The 21,351-nt window shown below is 40.7% G+C and overlaps 1 protein-coding gene across 2 annotated transcripts in view; it reads right to left on the bottom strand.

Moving 5' to 3' along the window:
• The window catches only part of CDH8 (cadherin 8), a 231,572-nt gene that overhangs the window by 206,284 nt on the left and 3,937 nt on the right, over positions 1-21,351 (bottom strand). For both annotated transcript variants that reach the window (XM_088672014.1, XM_035120354.3), the window contains exon 2: positions 5,129-5,576. In XM_088672014.1, the coding sequence (XP_088528140.1) occupies positions 5,129-5,383 (255 nt within the window). In that variant the 5' untranslated portion in view covers positions 5,384-5,576. The remainder of the gene's footprint in view (positions 1-5,128; positions 5,577-21,351) is intronic.

The raw sequence follows: 21,351 nt of genomic DNA, 5'->3' as shown, positions 1-21,351 counted from the left end.
TCTGTATGGTTGTCATGCATGAGCGGCATCCCGCACAGAGTGCACATGTGTGGCAGCCCGTACGGAGTGCGCATGCACAGCAGACTGTACGGTCGCAGCAAGTGCACACTCCATATAGGATGCCGCACATGCGCAGACCATACAGACATCGCATGTGTGTCACCAGGCAGTTTGCCCCACCCCTCGGTGTTCCGCTCTGGGTGCAGGAAAGGATTCCTCTGCCACTGCCCATAATATTAGGAACCCATGACTACAATAGGGGCCATACTGAGTTATTTTGTCTTCTGGGATGGCTTGCCAAATTCATCAGTTGATGTTTTTAGTGGCCTGATATTTTACAGGATAAATATCAAAAGTAAGTGCATTAAATTCAATACAGTTTGCACTCAAGTATGTATGTGTACGCCACAAACAGTCCAGCCAAATATCCTGCTAAACAAAATGTGTATGGTATCAAGGGGTTATGGCAACAAACTAGTAGCATATTTGTTACTAGTAACATATTTGTTACTATGGCAACAAACTAGTAACATATCACAAGTATCTAGTAACATATTTTCTTTTAATTACTACATTTAGAGCTGGCAGATAGGCATTAGTGATCTTATGGCCGTGACAGACCCTTATTATCTTTCAGAGCAGTTTCAGTTTTTAGGAATGGCAAACATTGCATATTATATTTCTGCAAAGCAGCTTGCCCTCAATGCTTGGTTGTTTTTTTTTAAGTATACTTGCAATTGTGCATTGCTGACTGCAGGCAACATTTATTCCACAAAAGTCATAGCACAGCACCAAGGCAAGCATACTTAGGCTGTAATTGTTTGTTTAGGAGTAGGCCCTCCTGAACTCAGCATCACAGAAGTTCAAGTACAAGGAGAGTCGCTCTTGCTCTTTCAGACTGCAGGTTGGGCCCCTTTAACTGAAGGGGCACAATTCAAGCAGAGCTGCTGCTTCTATATAAGGCTCAGTCTAAGGGACTTTCTGCACAACCATTTATAGTTGTATAGTTGTTTGATTTGACTTTTTGTGAGTGGATTTGTAGCTGACTGATTGCACCTTCAGTCATATGTCGCTGTTATTAGAAAGTGAGTTAGTTTTCCACACAAATAGTGGGCTGTACCCAAATTGAGAAAAGTCCTGTGGCTGTAGTCACAACCCGTAAATACCCACATGCTCCTCCAGCCAGTAAATTTCAGAATTATCCACATGCAAAGGACTGCAAGGAGATCAAACCTATCCATTCTTAAGGAAATCAGCCCTGAGTGCTCACTGGAAGGACAGATCGTGAAGCTGAGGCTCCAATACTTTGGCCACCTCATGAGAAGAGAAGACTCCCTGGAAAAGATCCTGATGCTGGGAAAGATTGAGGGCACAAGGAGAAGGGGACGACAGAGGACGAGATGGCTGGACAGTGTTCTCGAAGCCACCAACATGAGTCTGACCAAACTGCGGGAGGCAGTGGAAGACAGGAGTGCCTGGCGTGCTCTGGTCCATGGGGTCATGAAGAGTCAGACACGACTAAACAACTAAACAACAACAACAATCCACATGCACATGATGATAGCCATTGCATCACCTTTTGTATTTATTTCCAATTATTACGGAATTCAAATATTGTGGGACTGTAGGAGTTAAGAAGAAAACCTGCAGTATATGTCTTATCTGAGCTGTGGTGAACCTGGTCATTGTGATGAAATTTTGACCCCAGCTAATGATTTCTGTGATGGACAGTACCTTCATTTCTACCCGCCCTATCTCTCCTCTCCTCCTATGACAGTGCATACCAATCAGAGGGAAGGGGCCCCAAACAGACACCCCCCACACCATGCCCACCAACCCCAAACCACTCACTCCCACATAGAAACCAGGATTGTGCTTATACCCATGTCACAGAAATGACAATACTGAGGATCCAATACTGAGATCATTTACAAATGTTGGCTTTTTTTTTTTTAGCTTTGAGTTTATAGAATAGTAGCTGAATAACGACATCATGATGCGGCAGCATGTAAAAAAAAAAATCAGGAAAAAATCCCAGCAACTTTGCCACTATAAATGATAAGTGTGAAAAGCTCCTAAGGCTAACTGTTGATGAAGCAACATCAGAGTTCTGCTGTCTTATGACAGAGGATTCAACTATAAAGCTGCAAATAAAACATTTTGAATGTGTTGTAAAGTGCAATATACAATTGTGACATTACATGGCAACTATATCAAATTCAATGCATTTTTTAAAAAAGCATTTTCACACTGTTTTTTCATATGGAAGCTGTCTGCGGACAAACACCGGCTCCCTCAGCCTATAGAGTGAGATGAGTGTGCAACCCCAGAGTCGTCCACGACTGGACCTAATGATCAGGGGTACCTTTACCTTTTTACCTTTAGATTCCACTACAGTCTGGGCTTGGCATAGGGTCTGGCTTTGGAGATCACTGCTTGCCTCAAAACAGGGATGTTGCCACACTCACTATGGCTTCCCCAATTGGCTGGAACTACCCGTTTCACCCAACGAGGTCCTGTTTGTCCCTAATTTCAGCTGGTCTATCATCACACAGATTATTATGACTAGCTACATAGCTTGTGAGCCGTTCCACCTCCAGTTAGCTGAGATCAACTATGATGCAAATACAGGAAAGAAGTAGTAAATGGAATTAAAATAATGATACCCAAACAGCATCAGAAAAAGAGAACTATGGCAATAAAGGGATGGATAGTCTCCCAGGTAAAAATGACTTTTCACAAAATGTTTCTCACTCTGTCCCTAACTTACCAAATGTGTGAATGTGTGTTTTATTTGCTAGGGCAGCCCTGCCACTAATTATATCAGACAACACAACGGCATGTTGTTGGTCCCATTTTTCTTTATCTCTGCTATATGACTCAATTTAGATGGGGTAGAAGTGACTTAGAATCATAGAATCTTAGAGTTGGAATGGACCCCAAGGGTCATCTAGTCCAACCCCCTGCAATGCAGGAATATCAGCTAAAGCATGCATGACAGATGGTCATCCAACCTCTGCTTAAAAACCTCCAAGGATGGAGAGTCCGCCACCTCTCATGGGAGTCTGTTCCACTGCTGAACAGCTCTTACTGTCAGAAAGTTTTTCCAAATGTTTAGTCGGAAACTCCTTTCTTGCAACTTGAAGCCATTGGTTCAAGTCTTACACTCTAGAGCAGAAGACAACAGGCATGCTCCCTCCTCCATGTGACAGCCCTTAAGATATTTGAAGATGGCTATCATATCTCCTCTTTTCCAGGCTAAACATACCCGACTCCTTCAAGCGCTCCTCATGAGGCTTAGTTTCCGGACCCTTGATCATCTTGGTTGCCCTCTCCTGCACATGTTCCAGCTTGTCAACATCCTTCTTAAATTGTGGTGTCCGGAATCGAACACAATATTCCAAGTGTGGTCTGACTAAGGCAGAATAGAGTGGTACTACTAGTACTATGATCTGGGCACTATACAGTACTTCTGTTGATGCAGCATAGAATAGCATTAGCTTTTTTTGCTGCTGCATCACACTGTTGACTCATGTTAAGCTTGTGGTCCACCAAGACCCCTAGATCCTTTTCACATGTACTGCTAGTAAGTCAGATGTCCCCCATCCTATATTTGTGCATCTGGTTCATCTTGCCTAAGTGCAGAACCTTACATTTGTCCCTATTGAAATGCATTTTGTTAGTTTGTGCCCAGTTCTCCAATCGGTTAATGAGTACTCTTTGGGTTCGGTCAGTCAACCAGCTACAAATCCACCTAACATTTACCTCATTCAATCCACATTTTACCAGATTCCTTGTGAGACTATCATGGGGGACCTTGTCAAAAGCCTTTCTGAAATCAAGATACACTATGTCCACAGCATTTCCCTGATCCACCAAGTTTTTAATTCCATCCAAAAAAAGAAATCAGATTGGTCTAGCATGACTTATTTTTGAAAAACCCATGCTGGATCTTAGTAATCACAGCATCCTTTTCTAAATGCTCACAGTCTGACTGTTGAATTATCTGTCCTAGGATCTTCCCTGATATCGATGTCAAGCTCACCAGTTGGTAGTTACCTGACTTTTTTGCACAAAAAGATGGAAGACCTAATGTTTGCACTGATCAGACTGTTTCTGTTGTGGTTAATAAGGCCTTCTGATAACTTAAGTAGTTGGTAGTTTCTCCATGTTGTGATTGACAATAGCGTTCTGCCTAACTATTAATTTTACTCTTTTTCATTTTGTCCTTGGATTCCATGGGAACGTTACAATCTGTTTCCATATCATTAACAATGAAAACAGAAGATTTACATTTTTACAGGCAGTATTAAATTGCTATTCTGACACTGAAATCTATTTATTTCGCATGGGTGGAGGGATTGTACTACCACTTAATATTATCAGAAGATACCTTCTTTTACATTTGGAACTTTCTTACCCAGTTCCCTGTCTTAATCCATTTGATCTCCCAGCTCCGATCCTGGCTCAGAATCAACATGACTCTCCTCTGTACCTGCTCCAATGCTCTACTTCAGTTTAATCCCTCTCGGGGTGGGAGCTTTACTTTCATCATCAGCCCAATATATTGTGTGGAACCCAAATCCCTCCCCAACTGCTCTGGCTAGGGACAATACTCCTAAAATCTTGCCAAAACCCTTCAGAAACCCATTCCTCTTTTCATCTATGCTGCACACCCCTGCTGATGACACCTGAAGCAGGACACCTCATCATCCTGCAAGCCGGGACTGGCCCAATGCACCTTCTGCTTTCTGGGTGCGCTGGTGCTGATTGCTCAATATTGATATATGCATATGATAGCAGTACTTATGGAGAGTGGGCAACATTCACTGTAATCTTGCCCATGACAAAAAGGCCAAATCATGCACTTTCAGCTCTTTGCCCTCATGTAATATTGCAACAGCAACAACTAATAACAATGATATTGATTACATTGCCACTATTATACAATGAACATAGCCCTTACTAAATACAGAAAGCTTGTCAGATGCCAGATAATATGCTAATCATGCAGTATCATGTCAAGTTATTCATAGATCATTGGATTAGGTAGCCAGTTTGATGGTAGAATCCAAAGAAATGAACATTTGCCATCAGTCTTCTTGAAGTTATATGAATATTGACTTACCCGGCCAACTAATATAGGTTCTGGTCCAGAAAACTCCTCCAGGACAAACATTTGATTCCACACCCATCCCCTCTTGGAACGGTTCAACACTCTTTGTTCTTCACTTAGTTCATTTAGTCCTCTGCTGGATCCACTCGGTAATACGTGAGAATGATTCATTGGAGCCATGTACATAGATGGGAATGCAGTAATCCATAATATTACTAATGGAGCCCACGTATCCATAAACATTTCTGTTAGTCTTTCTGGCATCATTCCACACGTTAAGCAAATCAGCACCAACAATGAAACAATTATTTTGCTTTCTTCCAGATCATAGTCATCCGATTCATCATGCGGCAAAGAAGATTTACTTACAGCTCCGTCATGAGTCTAGAGCACAGTAAACATAAATAGGAATTGCCTTGATGGCAGAAAGAAGTCTAGGCTTTCTTGCCTTCAGAGAGTCCTGAAAAATTAAAAGGAAAATCAAGTTAGCAAGAAACTAGTTAGTAATGTATGTTTTCCCTCATAACAAAAATTAAGGAGCAAGAGCTTTCTTTATTGCATGAAAGTATAATCCACTCATATGTGTTCCTCACACATCTACATTAGCAGATCAACAGGTGTCCATCTCTGTGTTTCCCCACAATCTGAAGTTTCTAGATCCATACAAGAGATAGAGTTTGTTGTTGTTTTTTTTAAAAAAAAACTTCACACCTTGTACATAGCAGGGAGGCAGTCATCCAAACATATGGGGGTGGGGGACTCATCGGGAAATGTCCTACTTTAGTGAAGATCATGCTATCCTTTCTGGCTGCTAAGTGACACCTCTACCTTTCCCCAATGGTGGACTTTGGTCTTTCAAATTCCAACAGCACCCTGTTGAAGCCCAAAATTCAATGCCTGCTGCCTCTCACCTTCCGTTCAGCTCAATTAACTACGTCATAGTTGCTGCACCCCAGTGGAACGAGTCATGCTGCCCTAAATCAGCCTCTGACTGTCCCCCTCTTGGCTAGCTAACTATAACATCAACAGAATTAACCTTTGCGTTGCACACTAAATAATCTCTGCTGTTGCACTTCAAACAGGAGGAAGGGAACAGGAATTAGCTGACCAGAACTGCAGATATTCTGACATTTTTGCAAGCACTGTGTTCCTTCAGGTGCTTATTTTTAAAGGGAGAAGGAAAATCTACATTTGACAGGAGATTTAGACTCATTTCTCTCCTCAGAAGTGTCCAATTAAGTTCCCATTGAGCCATCGCTAATGCATCAAGATTCATTAGCCACAATTGAATCCAATCTCAGAATAGCTCTGTGGGAAAAGCTGGTACTGCCAGGCACAAAAGTGGCATCAACCACAACAGGGAAAAGAAACAACATTCATGTTTTAAATGGATTTCACATTAAGCCTAACTTGATTCCTGTGTTACTTTAGGCTGAATTGAGACACAAGACATATTTCAATAGATGCTTACGAACGTAACCTGACATTCCTTGCATCAGTGCCAAGAAACCCATTTGGCAGAAATCACTTAGTGTGTGTGAATTCTGTATTCTCTCTACTTTGGATGAGATATATTAGTACACTGCACTAAGTGAGCTGACCGTACCTGGGAATAGTACTCCTAATGGCATCTGAAAGGGGTCTTCTGTAACTCTTCCTAAGGGAAGATTCATTAGATTGGGGAACCTGAGGACTGGGAGCTAAATGTGGCCGCCCATCTCTCTCTACTTGATCCTCTAATTTTTCCCCAGGCCACACCCTTTGCAGGCCCTGCTTCACACCCTAAAAGTTTTTGCTTGATTGGAAAATGCCATATAATAATACAGAAGGGTTTGTGAGTGTGTATAAACTAGCCAATTCTATGAAGGTAAGATCTGCATTTGTTGTTCTGCCCACTTTTGCCTCTGGCCCTAGAAGCCACTGGCATGTGGCCCTCAGGTTTTATAGAAGGGAATGCATCCTTCAGGCTAACATGATTCTCTCCCCTTATCTCCCCTTGAAGACTACTTGGGCACTGTAATCAGATGAGAATATGGTTTGCCAGCTTGTAGACTGGTGTAGGCCTGTAGGAACGTATCTTGCAAGTTGTTTTTGTTCTCTGCCCATTATATATATATATATATATATATATATATATATATATATATAGAGAGAGAGAGAGAGAGAGAGAGAGAGAGAGAGAGAGAGAGAGGGAGGGGAAGATCAATACTAGCTCCCATTGTGTTTTGGGGTATGATTCATGGAATTAGACTATATCTATAAAACATAGGATCAGGATGTTCTAACAGCTGCATCCGTAAATGTGAACCTGAGTATTCTTTGAGGTCTTTAAAAGCTCATGTGATTTACATCCTACCAACCATAGACAAAATTATTTTGCATGCTGCATTAAATCCAATGTCAATTAAATGTGACTAACCACCATTTTGCACATTATGTGGTGGTTCACTTGGAATCAACAGTGCTTTCTTACATCCACATTTAACATGCTTGGGGTAGAAGCAAAGAATGAAATATGATGAAGTGTTCTTATAGACATCATCTCATTGATTTTTCTGCAGTTAAGACAATGCATATGATCATATATAATGCACTTAGTTGCATTGATATTTCTGGCATAAATTCCAAACGTTGCACTATCATACCTGTGGGTCAAAGTAAATTGGTGGGCAATGAATTGAAAGAAGTTATTAACTTCATTGAAACTCTTCTGCAAATTCAGTTACCTCACTATGAAAAGAAAATACTGCAACAGATCTTTAGTAAATATTAATAAAGTTAATAAATAACAGTTTAACATGCAAAACAGCCTAGGAATAGAGGGACCTGCTTTAAGCTGACTCATACTGTTGGTTCATCCTACTCAGTTTTGTCTACACTAGGGAGGTAAAATAACCCTCTTGTAGCTCAAGGGTTGTCTTCCAGTATGGTGAACTTTTCAGGACAGCATGATGCTAGTGGGAAGAGCCAGAGGCTAAAGTTACTAGACTGCAGTTCTTACCTTTGAATAGTCAGCTAGATTCTAGTCACACACAGAGATTTCTCTACAAACACACACACACACACCTCTGCCTCCATCTTTTACCCAGCAATTACAGTTCAAGTACACACCCCAGCCAGGCAAAAAGCACTGGAGTAGATTGTGGAGGAGGCCCAGTGAGTGGTGGACTTGGGCAGATGCACGGCCTACAGAGAGTCCCAAGAACCATATAGAGAAGCCTGGAGAATAACATTCAGTCCCCAGGTCTGATTTTCTCTACCCATAGTCTACAGTGACAATGCCATGGTTTCAGAGACAGGGAACATCCCCAGCCCTGCCTCAATAAGAACTGAACGTGGGGAACCTTCTGCAGCCAAAGCCTTTTAATCAAAGGACATAAAATCACCTCAAATTCCTTTAAAAATGAATTTTCAAACCACAGCATGTCTGGCCGAATTAGGAACTTCTTCATTTCACTAGTGCATTGATTTACATCACAACTTCCAGTTGAAATGATTTCAGAGTTATGTGAAGGTTCATCCTCATCAGAATATGCTGAGGACTCCTTTTACAAATGGCCCCTTCTTAAGGAGCAATCCGCTCTTAATTTCATTCTGCATTCATTGCTGCCTTGTTGATCATTTGCGATTACAAGCAATAGATAAGCCCTCCGACCCCAGCAATTCATTAAGAGGGGTTTAGGTCGATTCACAGACATTTGTTGTTACATTTCAAACACAGCAGCATTGATCTTATTGAAATAAATTACATTACTTTAGGCAAACAATTTAAATTTTTGTTTGAAAGCTCTGTTTGAATGAAGCCACGACCGAAACAACACTCAGACTGACTGTTGGAAAAGGAAGTCAATTGTCCATTTGTTAGTTGCTGGGCAAACTTGGTGCATAGCAAAGAAGTAAAAGAAGAAGAAAAGAACAATCGTCAATATTCCAATAAGTGGCTTTTATTCCTTATTCCGTTTATCTTTGGCCTTTCATCTTTTTTGGCCCAGTTTAGCTTTTGCTTTAATAAAAGCAATACTTGGAATGGAAACACACACACACACACACACACACACGACCAAAGGCTCCAAAGCTATCATCCTCATTCAGGTGAATAGTTCTTAATTCATTGCAAGATGAATGATCTTGAATTAACCCTATCAATTTGATGTATGCTAAAGCAATTCGAAATAAATGCAAAATATAAAGTGGTGCAAAATGTAAGTTGTGTGGAATTGGAAAAGTGGAGGCCAAAGTGTTCACATGGAAAATCACAGCAAACCTAGCATTTCTTTTCTTATCAAGTATATATACCACTAATTTGATTTTCTAAAATACAAAAAAAACCTCTAAATGGATTGAAGATTTATTTCTGATGGTTTTATATCTCTTTTTTAAAACAACAACAGGATGGATAGATAGATGGTAGGTAGATAGGTAGATGATAGGTAGATACTAACAAAATATTCACAGCTTTGAGAGTATTCATAACTCTGTGTGAGATCTGCATAAGCATGGAACTTCAGATGTTGCAGAATATTCAGCATCCTAAGTCTGTAAAACTATCTGGTAGTAAGCTCTATTGAAAACAATAAGACTTATTTCTGCATAGAAATGTATAGCACGGTGCTGTTAGTATCCTAGCATTATTAATTTTCCTTCTATCTCCCTCTAGCCAAAGTGCAAGATGGGGAACCTGTGTGCTTCCATATGTTGCTGAACTGCAGCTCCCATTATCTCTAACCATTGACCATGCTGGCTGCAGCTGATGGGACTTGCAGTCCAGCAACATGTAAAGGAGCACAGGTTCCTCGCAGTTGGGGTGGATAGATTTGTGAAAGCTGGCAGAGAGCGAGGCTGAGATTGTATCTGAGGGGGCAGGCTCTGCCCTTGCCTAGTTTTGCTTTGGATAATTATTGTCTTCTTCCTTGAATATCTTTGGTATGGGATTTCAAAATCCCTTAGCTATAACTCAGATGCACAATGCAGTCTTCTCCCCGTTTCTTTCCTCTTTTTTGTTATCACTGGATTGCTCCATCTTCCCACTGACATCAACACAGAAACAAAATATATATTCCCCTCCCTTCCCAACTCTTCCTTGCATTTACTTTCCACAGTTTTCGAACAATGCTCCTGTTTGCCTTTGGCTTCATGCTGCGCTGTCTGTTCTTTAACCTGATTCCTTTTTGAGCGTTATATTCACCGCTGCAGGTATTTGGTTACACTGGCAACAGCACCACTTACGTGATGCAGTTGTTTCTTGAGAATTTGAACAAGGGGTCTATTTGCCCTCATTGTACGATCTGCATTCCAGAACCCACGTACACACACAAAGGAGAGAGAGAGAGAGAGAGAGAGAGAGAGAGAGAGAGAGAGAGGTTGTCCTCTTTCAGATGACTGGTCCTTGTTCACAGCAGCAATCCTGAATGAAGCCTGTTAATTTAATGTGTACAAACACAGGACTTTAAATGTATTCAGGTAGTTCCCTTAATGGAGCTACCTGAATGCCATCTCCCGGTAATTACATGAGCTTATTACAGTAACTCTCTTTACTCTTTATTCAAGCCATCTCCCCTGCTACTTGTTACCTTTGCTTGCTGCAAAGATCTAAAAAGTAGGCTAAGCTCTCCAAGAAAGAGCTGCATTTTTGTGTATCACGTCCAAAGCAATCTGCTTCCTTGCCCTCTTGTTGGGGTAAATGCCATCTTTGCATTGCTTACAGAGAAACAAAACACTCGGCTAACCTTTGTCGATGGAATTGAAGATTTGTTGGTAAGCAACAGATGATTCCATGCTTCTTGCCATGCAAGGTGGGAATCGGTGTCTTTTGCTTTGCTGGTACTGATACAGGTGCCACATAATACTGGTTCCACATTTGTAAGAACTTGATATTATAGCATGGCAGGATCTACACTTTTGGAATGCCCTGCTTATTGATATCAAGCAGGTGCCTTTGCTGTACTCTTTTTGGTGTCTGCCAAAAACATTTTTGTTTGGACAAGCTTACCCAGATATTTAGAAAGTTAATACGAGTCTTAATCTGTGTTGTTGTTTTGCTGCTGTTTATTGCTATTTTAGCTTTTTGAAAGTTTGAAATTATTGGAGTTAATTTGTCTTATCAAATTTGTTATTGTTTTATCTTTTTGTAATCTTCTTTGAGGTTTGTTTGCTTTCACAATAAAGTGGTGTATAAATGTGTATATATATATATATATGTGTGTGTGTGTGTGTATGTGTGTGTGTGTGTATATATATATATATATATATATATATATATATATATATATATATTGTCCTACATGCTTTGCCAGTTGCCATAAGACTGCACAAGTGAGCTCAAAGACATGCTGACTTTTGCCAGTGTCTAGAGGACAAAGGACTTCTGAGGGGCGTGCACCTCCACCATCCCAGGTAGAATACCATGGGAAGAAGAAGACCACGTTGGTCCCAGCTATCAGCCCGAGAAGCTTGCTTCTCTTTCTGACCCGCTCCCCACAACTAAGAACTTCGATCCAACAGCCAATTGTCCTGGAGAATTAAGGAGGGGGACAGTTTGGCTTCTGTCCACCAGTCCGAGGAAGAACCACCACTGAATAGTCCCAACACTTCTACCCGAGCAATGAAGAGACAGTGACATTAGATGCCTGTTTGTAAGGAGAGATAAAGAAAACTTTCACTTTTTGTTTCTCTGTTTTTGAGATTTCTATTACCCATTTCGGCATCAGTTTGCAAGTTTTATTTTTCTTTTAAAGGCCTTGTGTTAATTCACCAGCATTTTAGTGTCTCCCCCCCCTCCCTCCCTGCTCTCTCTCTCTCTCTCTCTCTCTCTCTGTGTGTGTGTGTGTTTCTGCAATGAATGTTCCCTGATAATGTGCATTAGTATGTGTATTCGAGGGGAAGGAAGTTTGCTTCTGGGAGCTTTGCATTAACACGAGAAGCAATTCCATTTTTTCCTATGTCCCTTTTACAAACCACCATTTCATTCTGGAACAAGCTGAACTACCTCTCCTCTCCAGTAGCCTATGTTGTACAGTATCTAGCCTTTAAAAAATAATAATCCTAAGTACAGGGCCTGTCCCTCATTTCCATTTATGTACAGCAGGAGTGGCCTATATGCAGCTCTCCAGATGCTGTTGCACTGCCAGTACCACCATTCCTGACCATAGGACATGCAGGCTGGGGCTGATGGGAACTGGCCTCCAATAATTTCTGGAGGGCCTTAGGCTATATACCCTTGATGTACCATCAGCACTGTATTGAATTTTGGTTTGATGTCACATAAAGCCACCTCAGGATGCTTTCTTTCTTTTCTGCCTGAAAAGTGGGAGAAAGATTTTATAAATAAATGCCGATGATTCCATTGTTAGTAGAACAATATTTAGCTACAAACTTTTCCAATAGATTTTACTTTCAGTAAGCGAAATAAACAGAGTGGAAAGTTGCTCTTCAGCAAATGTGCATAAAATCTCACCATTACTTTTCCCTGGACTGGGATATAGGATCAATTTGGTTTGGTTCGCATTTTAACGAGAACCAATACACAATCTAAGACATGTTATCTTACAGAACTTGCATTTCTCTGAATTTCACAATGCACTTTTTAAATTAAAAAAGCTTTATGAGTTTTCACTTGGGGACAACAACAACAACAACAACAACAACAACAACAACAACAACAACAACAGGGCAGAACAGTGGTGAACTAAACTTAAGACTGGAAGAATGAGTAACTGAGAGAAAATGAAATTGATGGATTTATCCATTCCTACCTCTGGATGAGAGATTTACAATACATTTTTAAATATTTAGTTTTATTACAAGTATGGAAGCAGGATTTCAGTGTAGGCAGGGATAAGCAGATTGCATAACCAGCAATCCTTCATTTTCTCAAAAGAAAGCATAATGAATGCACCCAAACACCCACATACCCAAATAACTAACTTTCCTCTCCTCTTCCTCTCTGAATACAAACTGTAAACTTGGATCAAAAGCATTTTCCTGATCTCTCCAAGTACTTGGATGCTGTCCCTTTTCCAAACTTTTCATGCATCTTGCTTTACAAAAGCTGGGTGGTGATTTTCACTTATCAAAGGATGCTAACATTCTTTCCTTAAACGCCTAGGCTCCTCATTCACAGTGACCAAGACAGCTCTAATTCTGAAAGAAAGAAAGAAGCTTCACCAAGAGCAGGTCTAAACAATCTGTGATGCCCCAGACTGCATGCAGGGCACCAACCATGTATAGCAGCCCCAGTGGGCTCAGTACATCTCCTGTTGTTGCCACTCATCTGAGACTTGAAATACAGGGGGCTGTCAAGCTCCTGGTAAACCGCAATCCATGGCTGGGTAGTCTGCGTTCAGCTTGATGGGTTATGAGTTGTCTTTTTTTTCCTCAGTGAAAAAAAAATATCATCCAACTTCCCTTTTACTTGCAAGTATATTTTGGACCCTACATTTTGTATGAAATTATCTACTAAAACACTCAGCGAGCTCAGATTACATAGGTTTGGGAAGTGTGTATGTGTGTGTGTGTGTGTGTCTTAATAGCATTTAAGAAAACTACTCATTCTAACAGACTGATATGTTTCTCTCTTTCTCTCTTTGCTAAGAAAGCCCATGGGTCAGTGGAAAAGTGAAGACAAAGAATCACTAAAGGAAGTAGGTCACACTACATATTTGAGCTGGTGAGTGATAAAAAGGAGTTAAAATGATGTGGTTTTTATTTACGTAAAAATGACACCACCATAACAAATTACCCTTGTTTTTGTATCACTTATCACTGAACACAAAAGCTCCCAACATGTGTTAGTCACAGGAGGTGTGCTCATGCAGTTACCTTGGAGTTGCAATATTACTTTTTTTTTTTTTTAAAAAAAAAACCTCATGAAAATTCATCAGTGTTTTATTGGGAATTTATTCCAGTGTAGTTTTGCATTTTATTTTGTGAAATATACAGAGCATATGCAGAGGAATTTCCTGAAATATAATGATTTTTTAAAATTATTTTCACTAATATACGCAGTTTTGTACACATTGGCTGAAGAAATGCATTGCAAATTTCAGAGAAGTGTAAATTTCAAAGGATGGCTGGGTTTCAGTTCACATATTTGTCTGAGAGAGTGAGAATTAGATACGTTCACCTTTAAAAGGAGAACTGAATCATATTTCTCCTTCATGCCAAGTCAGAGTTAATAAGAACATAAAAAAAGCCTTCTGGATCAGACCAATAGCCCATCGAGTCCAGCATCCTATTCTCACAATGACCAACCAGATGCCTGTGGGAAATCAGCAAGCAGAATTTGAGTACAATAACATTCTGCCCTCCTTGGATTTCCAGCAACTGATATTCAGAAGCATTGCTGCCTACAGTTGTGGAGGCACAGCATAGCCATCACAGCTATCAGCCATTAATAGTTCTCTCCTCAGTGAATTTGTCTAATCCTCTTTTAAAGCCATCCAAGTTGGTGGCCATCACTGCCTCCTATGGGAACGAGTTCCATTGGTGTACTCAGGGCCGGCTCTAGGTAGAGTCCCGGTGGTGCGGGCGCTACGGCGCCGGGCCGGTAGGCAGGGCGCTGTGCGGCGAAGCTCCGCCCCTCAGCGCCAGGGCTCACGACCTGCTCGAGACTGCCCTGGGTGCACTGTGTGAAAAGTACTTTTTTTTATCTGCCCTGAGTCTTCTAGCAAAGGATCCCAAGGTGAAGTGAGCTAAGTATGCCTCTAAAACCATAGACCTTGCTCTTCCAGGGAGCCAGTGTGGTGTAGTGGTTAAGAGCGGTAGACTCGTAATCTGGGGAACTGGGTTCATGTCTCCGCTCCTCCACATGCAGCTGCTGGGTGACCTTGGGCTCGTCACACTTCTTTGAAGTCTCTCAGCCCCACTCGCCTCACAGAGTGTTTGTTGTGGGGGAGGAGGGGAAAAGGAGATTGTTAGCCGCTTTGAGACTCCTTAGGGTAGTGATAAAGCGGGATATCAAATCCAAACTACTACTCCTCTTCTTCTTCTTCTTCTTCTTCTTCTTCTTCTTCTTCTTCTTCTTCTTCTTCTTCTTCTTCTTCTTCTTCTTCTTCTTCTTCCAGGCAATTCTAAGTTAAGAGCAATCAACTTGTTTTGATGGTCCTTGATCTATTCTAATGTAGGATGAGTCTTAGTACCTCCACCCCCAGGGCATCAGCAAGCGGGCATGGATGTCTGCACTAATGAAGCCTATAAGGGAGCCACCGTGGCTGTGCACATACTTAGCACCCACGCAAACTGAAAAGGGTGTGGTTTTTCTTTGCGTTGGTTCGGAAAAGGTCCCTGCTGTCATAGTAGCTTCTCTTATCGGAGAAAAGTTGTGTGGCCTCTACCTGTTCCTGTTCTCACCCTGTCTTCCTCCTTTGCAAAGAAACAGCAGACACTGCAGTTGTCTAAATACTTAGCACCTGCCTTACATTGGCTTGGAATTGCTGTCACAACTTGTTAGTGTGGGTAAATGCCAAACAATCTGTACATCACTCAGAAATAAGTCACGCTAAATTCCATGGGTATTACTCTCCAATTATGTACAGGATCGCAACCTGAACGGCTTAGTCTTAAAGGTGCCACACAGGTCTGTTGACAAAGGCTTACATGAAATTCCAGATCTATGGAGAAAGATAAATCCCCTTACCCAGTTTTTATTCACTTTCTTCTTTCCAGAATGTGGAATGTGCTAGAAGGATATTAAGTAGGCTAAGTAGACTAGGACCTGGGAGATCAGGGTTAAAGTCGCCACTCAGCCTTGAAGTTCTTTGTGTAGCCTTAGGCCAGTCACTGTCTCTCATCATATCTCTCAGGGTAGTTGTGAGGATGCCATGGTGAAAAGGAGACTCATGAATGCCACATTGAGCTCCTTGGAGGAATGGTGGAATGCCTATAATCTCAATATTGATAAAGAAGAATTATAATAATAATAAATAGCCTCTTCAGCTCTTCAGTCCCAGATTTGATGAAGGTGTGTGTGTGTGTGTGTGTGTGTGTGGCCAGGTTTGGAATAATGAAAGAGCCTAACCTAAAAATCAAAGAAGAACGCATCAGGGCCACTACCAGGATATTCTGGACTGCAAACATTAGACTGCCCAGCACCAGTCTGAATACCAGTTCATGGGAGTGGTGAGTGCTCTTGGCCCTGGATCCTGCTTGCTGGCTTCCCATAGACATCTACTTGGCTACTGTGAAAACAGGTTGCTTGACTAGATTGATCACTGCTGACCCTAACTTCTCACACAGAGTTGTGCTGCCTCATGGGGGCATGCACCAGAAATGTCCCCTCCTTGCCTGAACAGGTGGGTTTGGGGTAGACAAGATATGACCACCTCACCTTCATCATACAGGATTGGTTCATCCATTATATTCAAGCTTAGCAGTTAAGTTAGTAGTGATTAGATTCTTGCACATTTTCATTCTGTGCAGATCGCTTTGTCTTGGTAAAGACAGCCCTAGTTTACTCCAACTATGGTTTTCTTGTCTCTTTATTTTCTGCCTCCACTCACAAATCAAACAGGTGTGAATTAAGTATGCAGAGACACCTGTTTGTTACATGGATAGATTACATATAAAACTATGTTATGAGAGTACTTGAGAAACATTAAACCCTCTCTGATTTAAGGCTGTCTAATGAGTCAAAAGCAGAGAGAACCAGCTCTCAGACACTTTAGATCAGTTGTCTGCTGGTATTGTTCCATGAGCAGAATAATGAAGGATTCTTAACCAAATACCTTCTCTTTCTCTTCTACCACAACTAGGAGTTAACAGATCTGTCAACTTTGATTTCTGTTGGTTTCTCATTTTTTTCAATCTTAAATTCAGATTTCTTTTTCAAAAGAAAGAAAGAAAAGAAAAAGGTCCCATTGAAAGCTGATCAGGATTTTAGTGAGAATTTGTCCTAATATGCACATTTCTGTATACAAATTTGCCTAATACACATGTTTGCAAAGCAAAATCCTGTAATATAATTCATTTTTGGTATAGTTTCCCCACTGTGTTCATTCTTATGCTCAGTTTAGCAGTTCTGTACACATTACTTGGCCAGAGAACCGCATTGCAAAATTCAGATAATTGTGCATTTCAAAGGATGGCTGGGTTTCACATATTTGTCTCAGAGAGTGAAAATTGGGCAAGTTGGTCCTTAAATGTGAACAGGATCAAATTCCTCCACCATACCTACTTTCAGCCCTCTTCATTTCACATAGGCAAGTTTCAACTAGTTCCTGCCAATCTGTTCTCTCACACACACTCATTCTCTCTGTGACCCATGCTTGGTTTGGTGAGGGTTGCCTTAGACAATCAAAACACTCTCAGATCAATTCAAAGGACAATGGATAGGAAGCAAGCTATGCCAAGCACCTTAAAGACAAACAGAGTGCCCTGTTATTGAAAAGAAGGTGTTAACCAGTCAACACCTTAAGCTCCACTTATCACTTCGGCTTTATCAGCTTGAGTGTGCTTGTCCTGTTCTTCAGGAAAATTGCTTAAATATTAATGGAGGCCATATATATAATGTTTTATTATCATTTCCCCCTGTCATCTGCTGAGACATGGCACGAAGAATTCTTGTCTCAGCCTTGATTTTTGTCTTCAGACAGCATTACCTGTCATGTGCATAATTAACGGAAGAAGCATCAACAGCCTTCCTTTGTAACAAGACAGAGTCTGAAATCAAGATGTTAAGAGGGGATTAATCTTTCTGAGTGCATACATGGAATTTATCTCAATGGTTGCATCATGGGAAGGAAATCTTGACAAAGATACTCGTAGAAGCTCCTGGGAAATCCTGTTGGGAGCATTCTAGGTAGATCAAAGAAATGTAGCTAATATCACGTATCAGCAGACCAAATTAGGAGCTAAAGCTGCTGTCCTAAACCAATGCCTTGGAGGCATGTTCAGTGAAGGAACCAGGATTTATGTGATGCCTTGTTAAATTCTGCTGCCCTCTCATCATACTAGAAGTTGAGGGTCACCCAAATCAATGAGATACATGCTACAATCTAATGTAAAATTAAGCATGATGTTTTGAATGTGTTTCAAGGGGCTTTAGGGTGCTTACATTTTCAATCTGCTGCAGCCTTACTGTGAATTCGGTGGAACAAATTTTAGGACTGAGATGCAAGGGTTGGATTTTCAGCAATAAATTCAACCAGGATTCCATTGCTGCATTTCAATGTAGAGAATACTACTAACCCACCTTTATCAGATGTTCAAAAGAAGAAATAGACCTGACTCTAACAATTTTTTTACATTAACAAAATGCATGCAAAATGTGCATTTTAGAGGAGATACTTTGAAAAACACTGGGAAGAATGTGCAGTTTACAAGAAGAATACATACAAAATGTGCACAATTTACACCTGGATTTTGCATGCCTTCTTTCATGCACCCACAAAGAAATAGGGTGGAACATGACCTATGTATGATTGAGTGAAACTGACTCAAATCGGACTTAGGTTGGTCCACCCATTTCCAACTTCAGAAAAGTCTCTATTTCATCAAAAGTAAAATTGTTCCCCCCCTTTCATTTGAACACCTGAAGGAAGCTTTAATCTAGAGCTACTAGAATTTAAGTGATGGTATGTGTAAAAACTGGCGATAAACATAGCCTGGCGTGCTATGGTCCATGGGGTCACGAAGAGTCGGACACAACTAAACTACTAAACAACAAATGTGCAAAAACAATTATCCATCTTGAATGTATTCAAAGATTGATATTTATATTATCCCAATTCTGTCCCTCACATTTACCTAGGCATGAACCTATTTCATACTGAGTCATACCTTTAGTTCACATAGCTTTCTACTGTCTACAATGAATGGCAGTAGCTCTACAGGAGTCTTGCCTGGAAATGCTAGGGACCTTTTACATGCAAAGTTTGTGCTCTGTCACTGACCTACAAACTGCCCCCCCCCCCACATTATGGATGCTGTTGGATGTGGACTACTAGCAGGATAGGATGCTATATAAGTATCCTGAGTGTAGCAAGTAGATTCTGAACATTGTTGCCTTGAGCAGTTAGGGTTTAAGGATGTGTTTGTAAAAGCAGGTGATTTTCAAAAAACAAAGCTTGAAAATATCACAGTGAAACGCATATGCTTGAATTTGTGCAAAATCTGGTCTCCACTCTAAAGGTTATGCAAATGGGATCCAGCCAGCTTCTTTTGAAGTACGTTAGTATAAAACTGCTTTGGGGGATCAGGCCGTAAACTGAGAAGGTTTACATCCTAAATGACATGTCTTGAACTCATTTCTGTTTCTGACCTTCTACAGTTGCCAGGTTGATCTCATTTTCTCTCCCTTGTTATACCTGCATCACATCTTCAGGGGTCACATTCTGTAGTTCTGGAAACTTTCCAGTTTCCACATCCCAAATCTCAGTCTGTCAAGACTGAGATTTAAGGACCGGTGAAGGATGGTTTCCAAACAAGGAAAGCATGAAAAGATTTATGAGATTTACAAAACTACTCTGCATTGCCATGCATGTGTATTAACATGTTCCAACACCATCCATAATCTAAACGCTATTGCTCTTAAAACTGCACATTTTACAAACAGTAAAAGAATGGTGTTGCTTTCATAACCTTACTGTAAGCTTTGGAAGGCACTTTTGTGGTTACTGCTGGATGCAAAATGCTAGACAAAATTAACATGTGGGTATATTATTGCTCACTGCTGACAGTAAGATTTCTACACCCACAATAGCCAGAACCAAAACCAAATAAACAGAACCATATCAGCTAAATTGAAATTAGATTATATGTGTTAGGCATTCCCAAGGATTAAGATTTAAACACCAGGAGGCTGAACCTTTGATCCCAGTATACCAACTTAGATACTAAACAAGGAAACACACAAAACAAAACATTTGTATGGCTTCTTTTCCCCATGAAATTCAAAACCCTTGCTATGAATGCTGATCAATCAACAAAGAAGTACTGGAGTGGTCATGCTTGAAAATCTCTGAAGTGGTGGAATAAGTATTTATATGGGTCTGTGGATAAACTGATGGGAGAACAGAGAAGATGCTCCATCATCAGGACAGAGATTCTACATCCTGGGTGAAATCCCATTCTCACCATTTGCGCTGCCAATTGCATGGACATTTAGAGTTTTTCTTATTCATTGGAAATGCTGAGAGGGGAAGAATTCTGGAAATTTAACACACTGAGTCACCAACTACTCTGCTATGGTGTATTGCCGTGAAATTGCTAACAACTGGATTAGCCACTGGTGCAAACAGAGGAGTTGTTACCTCTGCTTTTAAAGTGGTCTTCCCAAATCCTTCAGCTAGAAGTTGAAAATATCTGAAGGGATGTTAGGTGCATGTTTGACTTCTTGCTTTCAGTTTCTATCCAGTATTTCCAAGCTTGGGAGCATTGGAAGTTAAACTACGTGTCCAGTTGGATACCTGGTGTAGCAAATGAAGTCAATAACCAAAGAGTGTCAAGGCTTGCCATTTTGTTATGCAACCATCATTAGCATGAGTTGCGTGTGAGACTTTCACTTGAAAGCTGGCCCTTTAACAAACAATGTGTTCACCAAAATATGCTTAGACATTTATATATAAAGAGTATCAGCATCGGTTTCCATTGCAGCCTACCAATCCTCCTTTATAACAACCACTTTTTACTAGTTTAAAGAAACCCACACTCATTCTCCATATGGACACAATCTACTGTGAAAGGCTCATTTCTATTTTCAAAAGTTAGATGGCTTCCTCACTGAAAATTTGTTTCTGTGCCAACAAAGAACACCAAATTTGCATTTGTGCATGATCTTTGCTAATAGCTGGTACAAAGGTGAGAGCCAAATCCTTACTTCCACTGATTAAAATCATATAAGTAGTCCTTATTGGTAGAGATAAAAATTCTCAATAGCAAAAATATGCAGTTTTTGGAGTACACACACTATACAAAATACATAGAGCATTATAATATGCCAACGAGGTGAGACTGGGCAACTGTGTGAAAAAATGCCTAGATCTCCTTCTATTTATACTGGCCACCAAGGCTGTGGTTGCATGTATGCAGCAAATGTGTATGCCTGGGAAACAATGTAACCTAAACTACATGCGTACCCATCTCTACGCCCACTCCCCAATAAATAAGACTTGCAGAACACATTCATAATATCAAGAGCAAATAAAACTGACAGTATTCAATCCATTTGTGGTTTCTGCAGTGATGAAATACAATTGGGCTGTTTTACAGGGATGTAGGGGGAAAAAACCAATGAAAGAGAT

The sequence above is a fragment of the Zootoca vivipara genome, chromosome 6 (genome assembly GCF_965207765.1).
Source record: "Zootoca vivipara chromosome 6, rZooViv2.hap1.1, whole genome shotgun sequence".
Classification (NCBI taxonomy): domain Eukaryota; kingdom Metazoa; phylum Chordata; class Lepidosauria; order Squamata; family Lacertidae; genus Zootoca; species Zootoca vivipara.
This window is presented reverse-complemented; position numbering and strand designations above follow the sequence as displayed.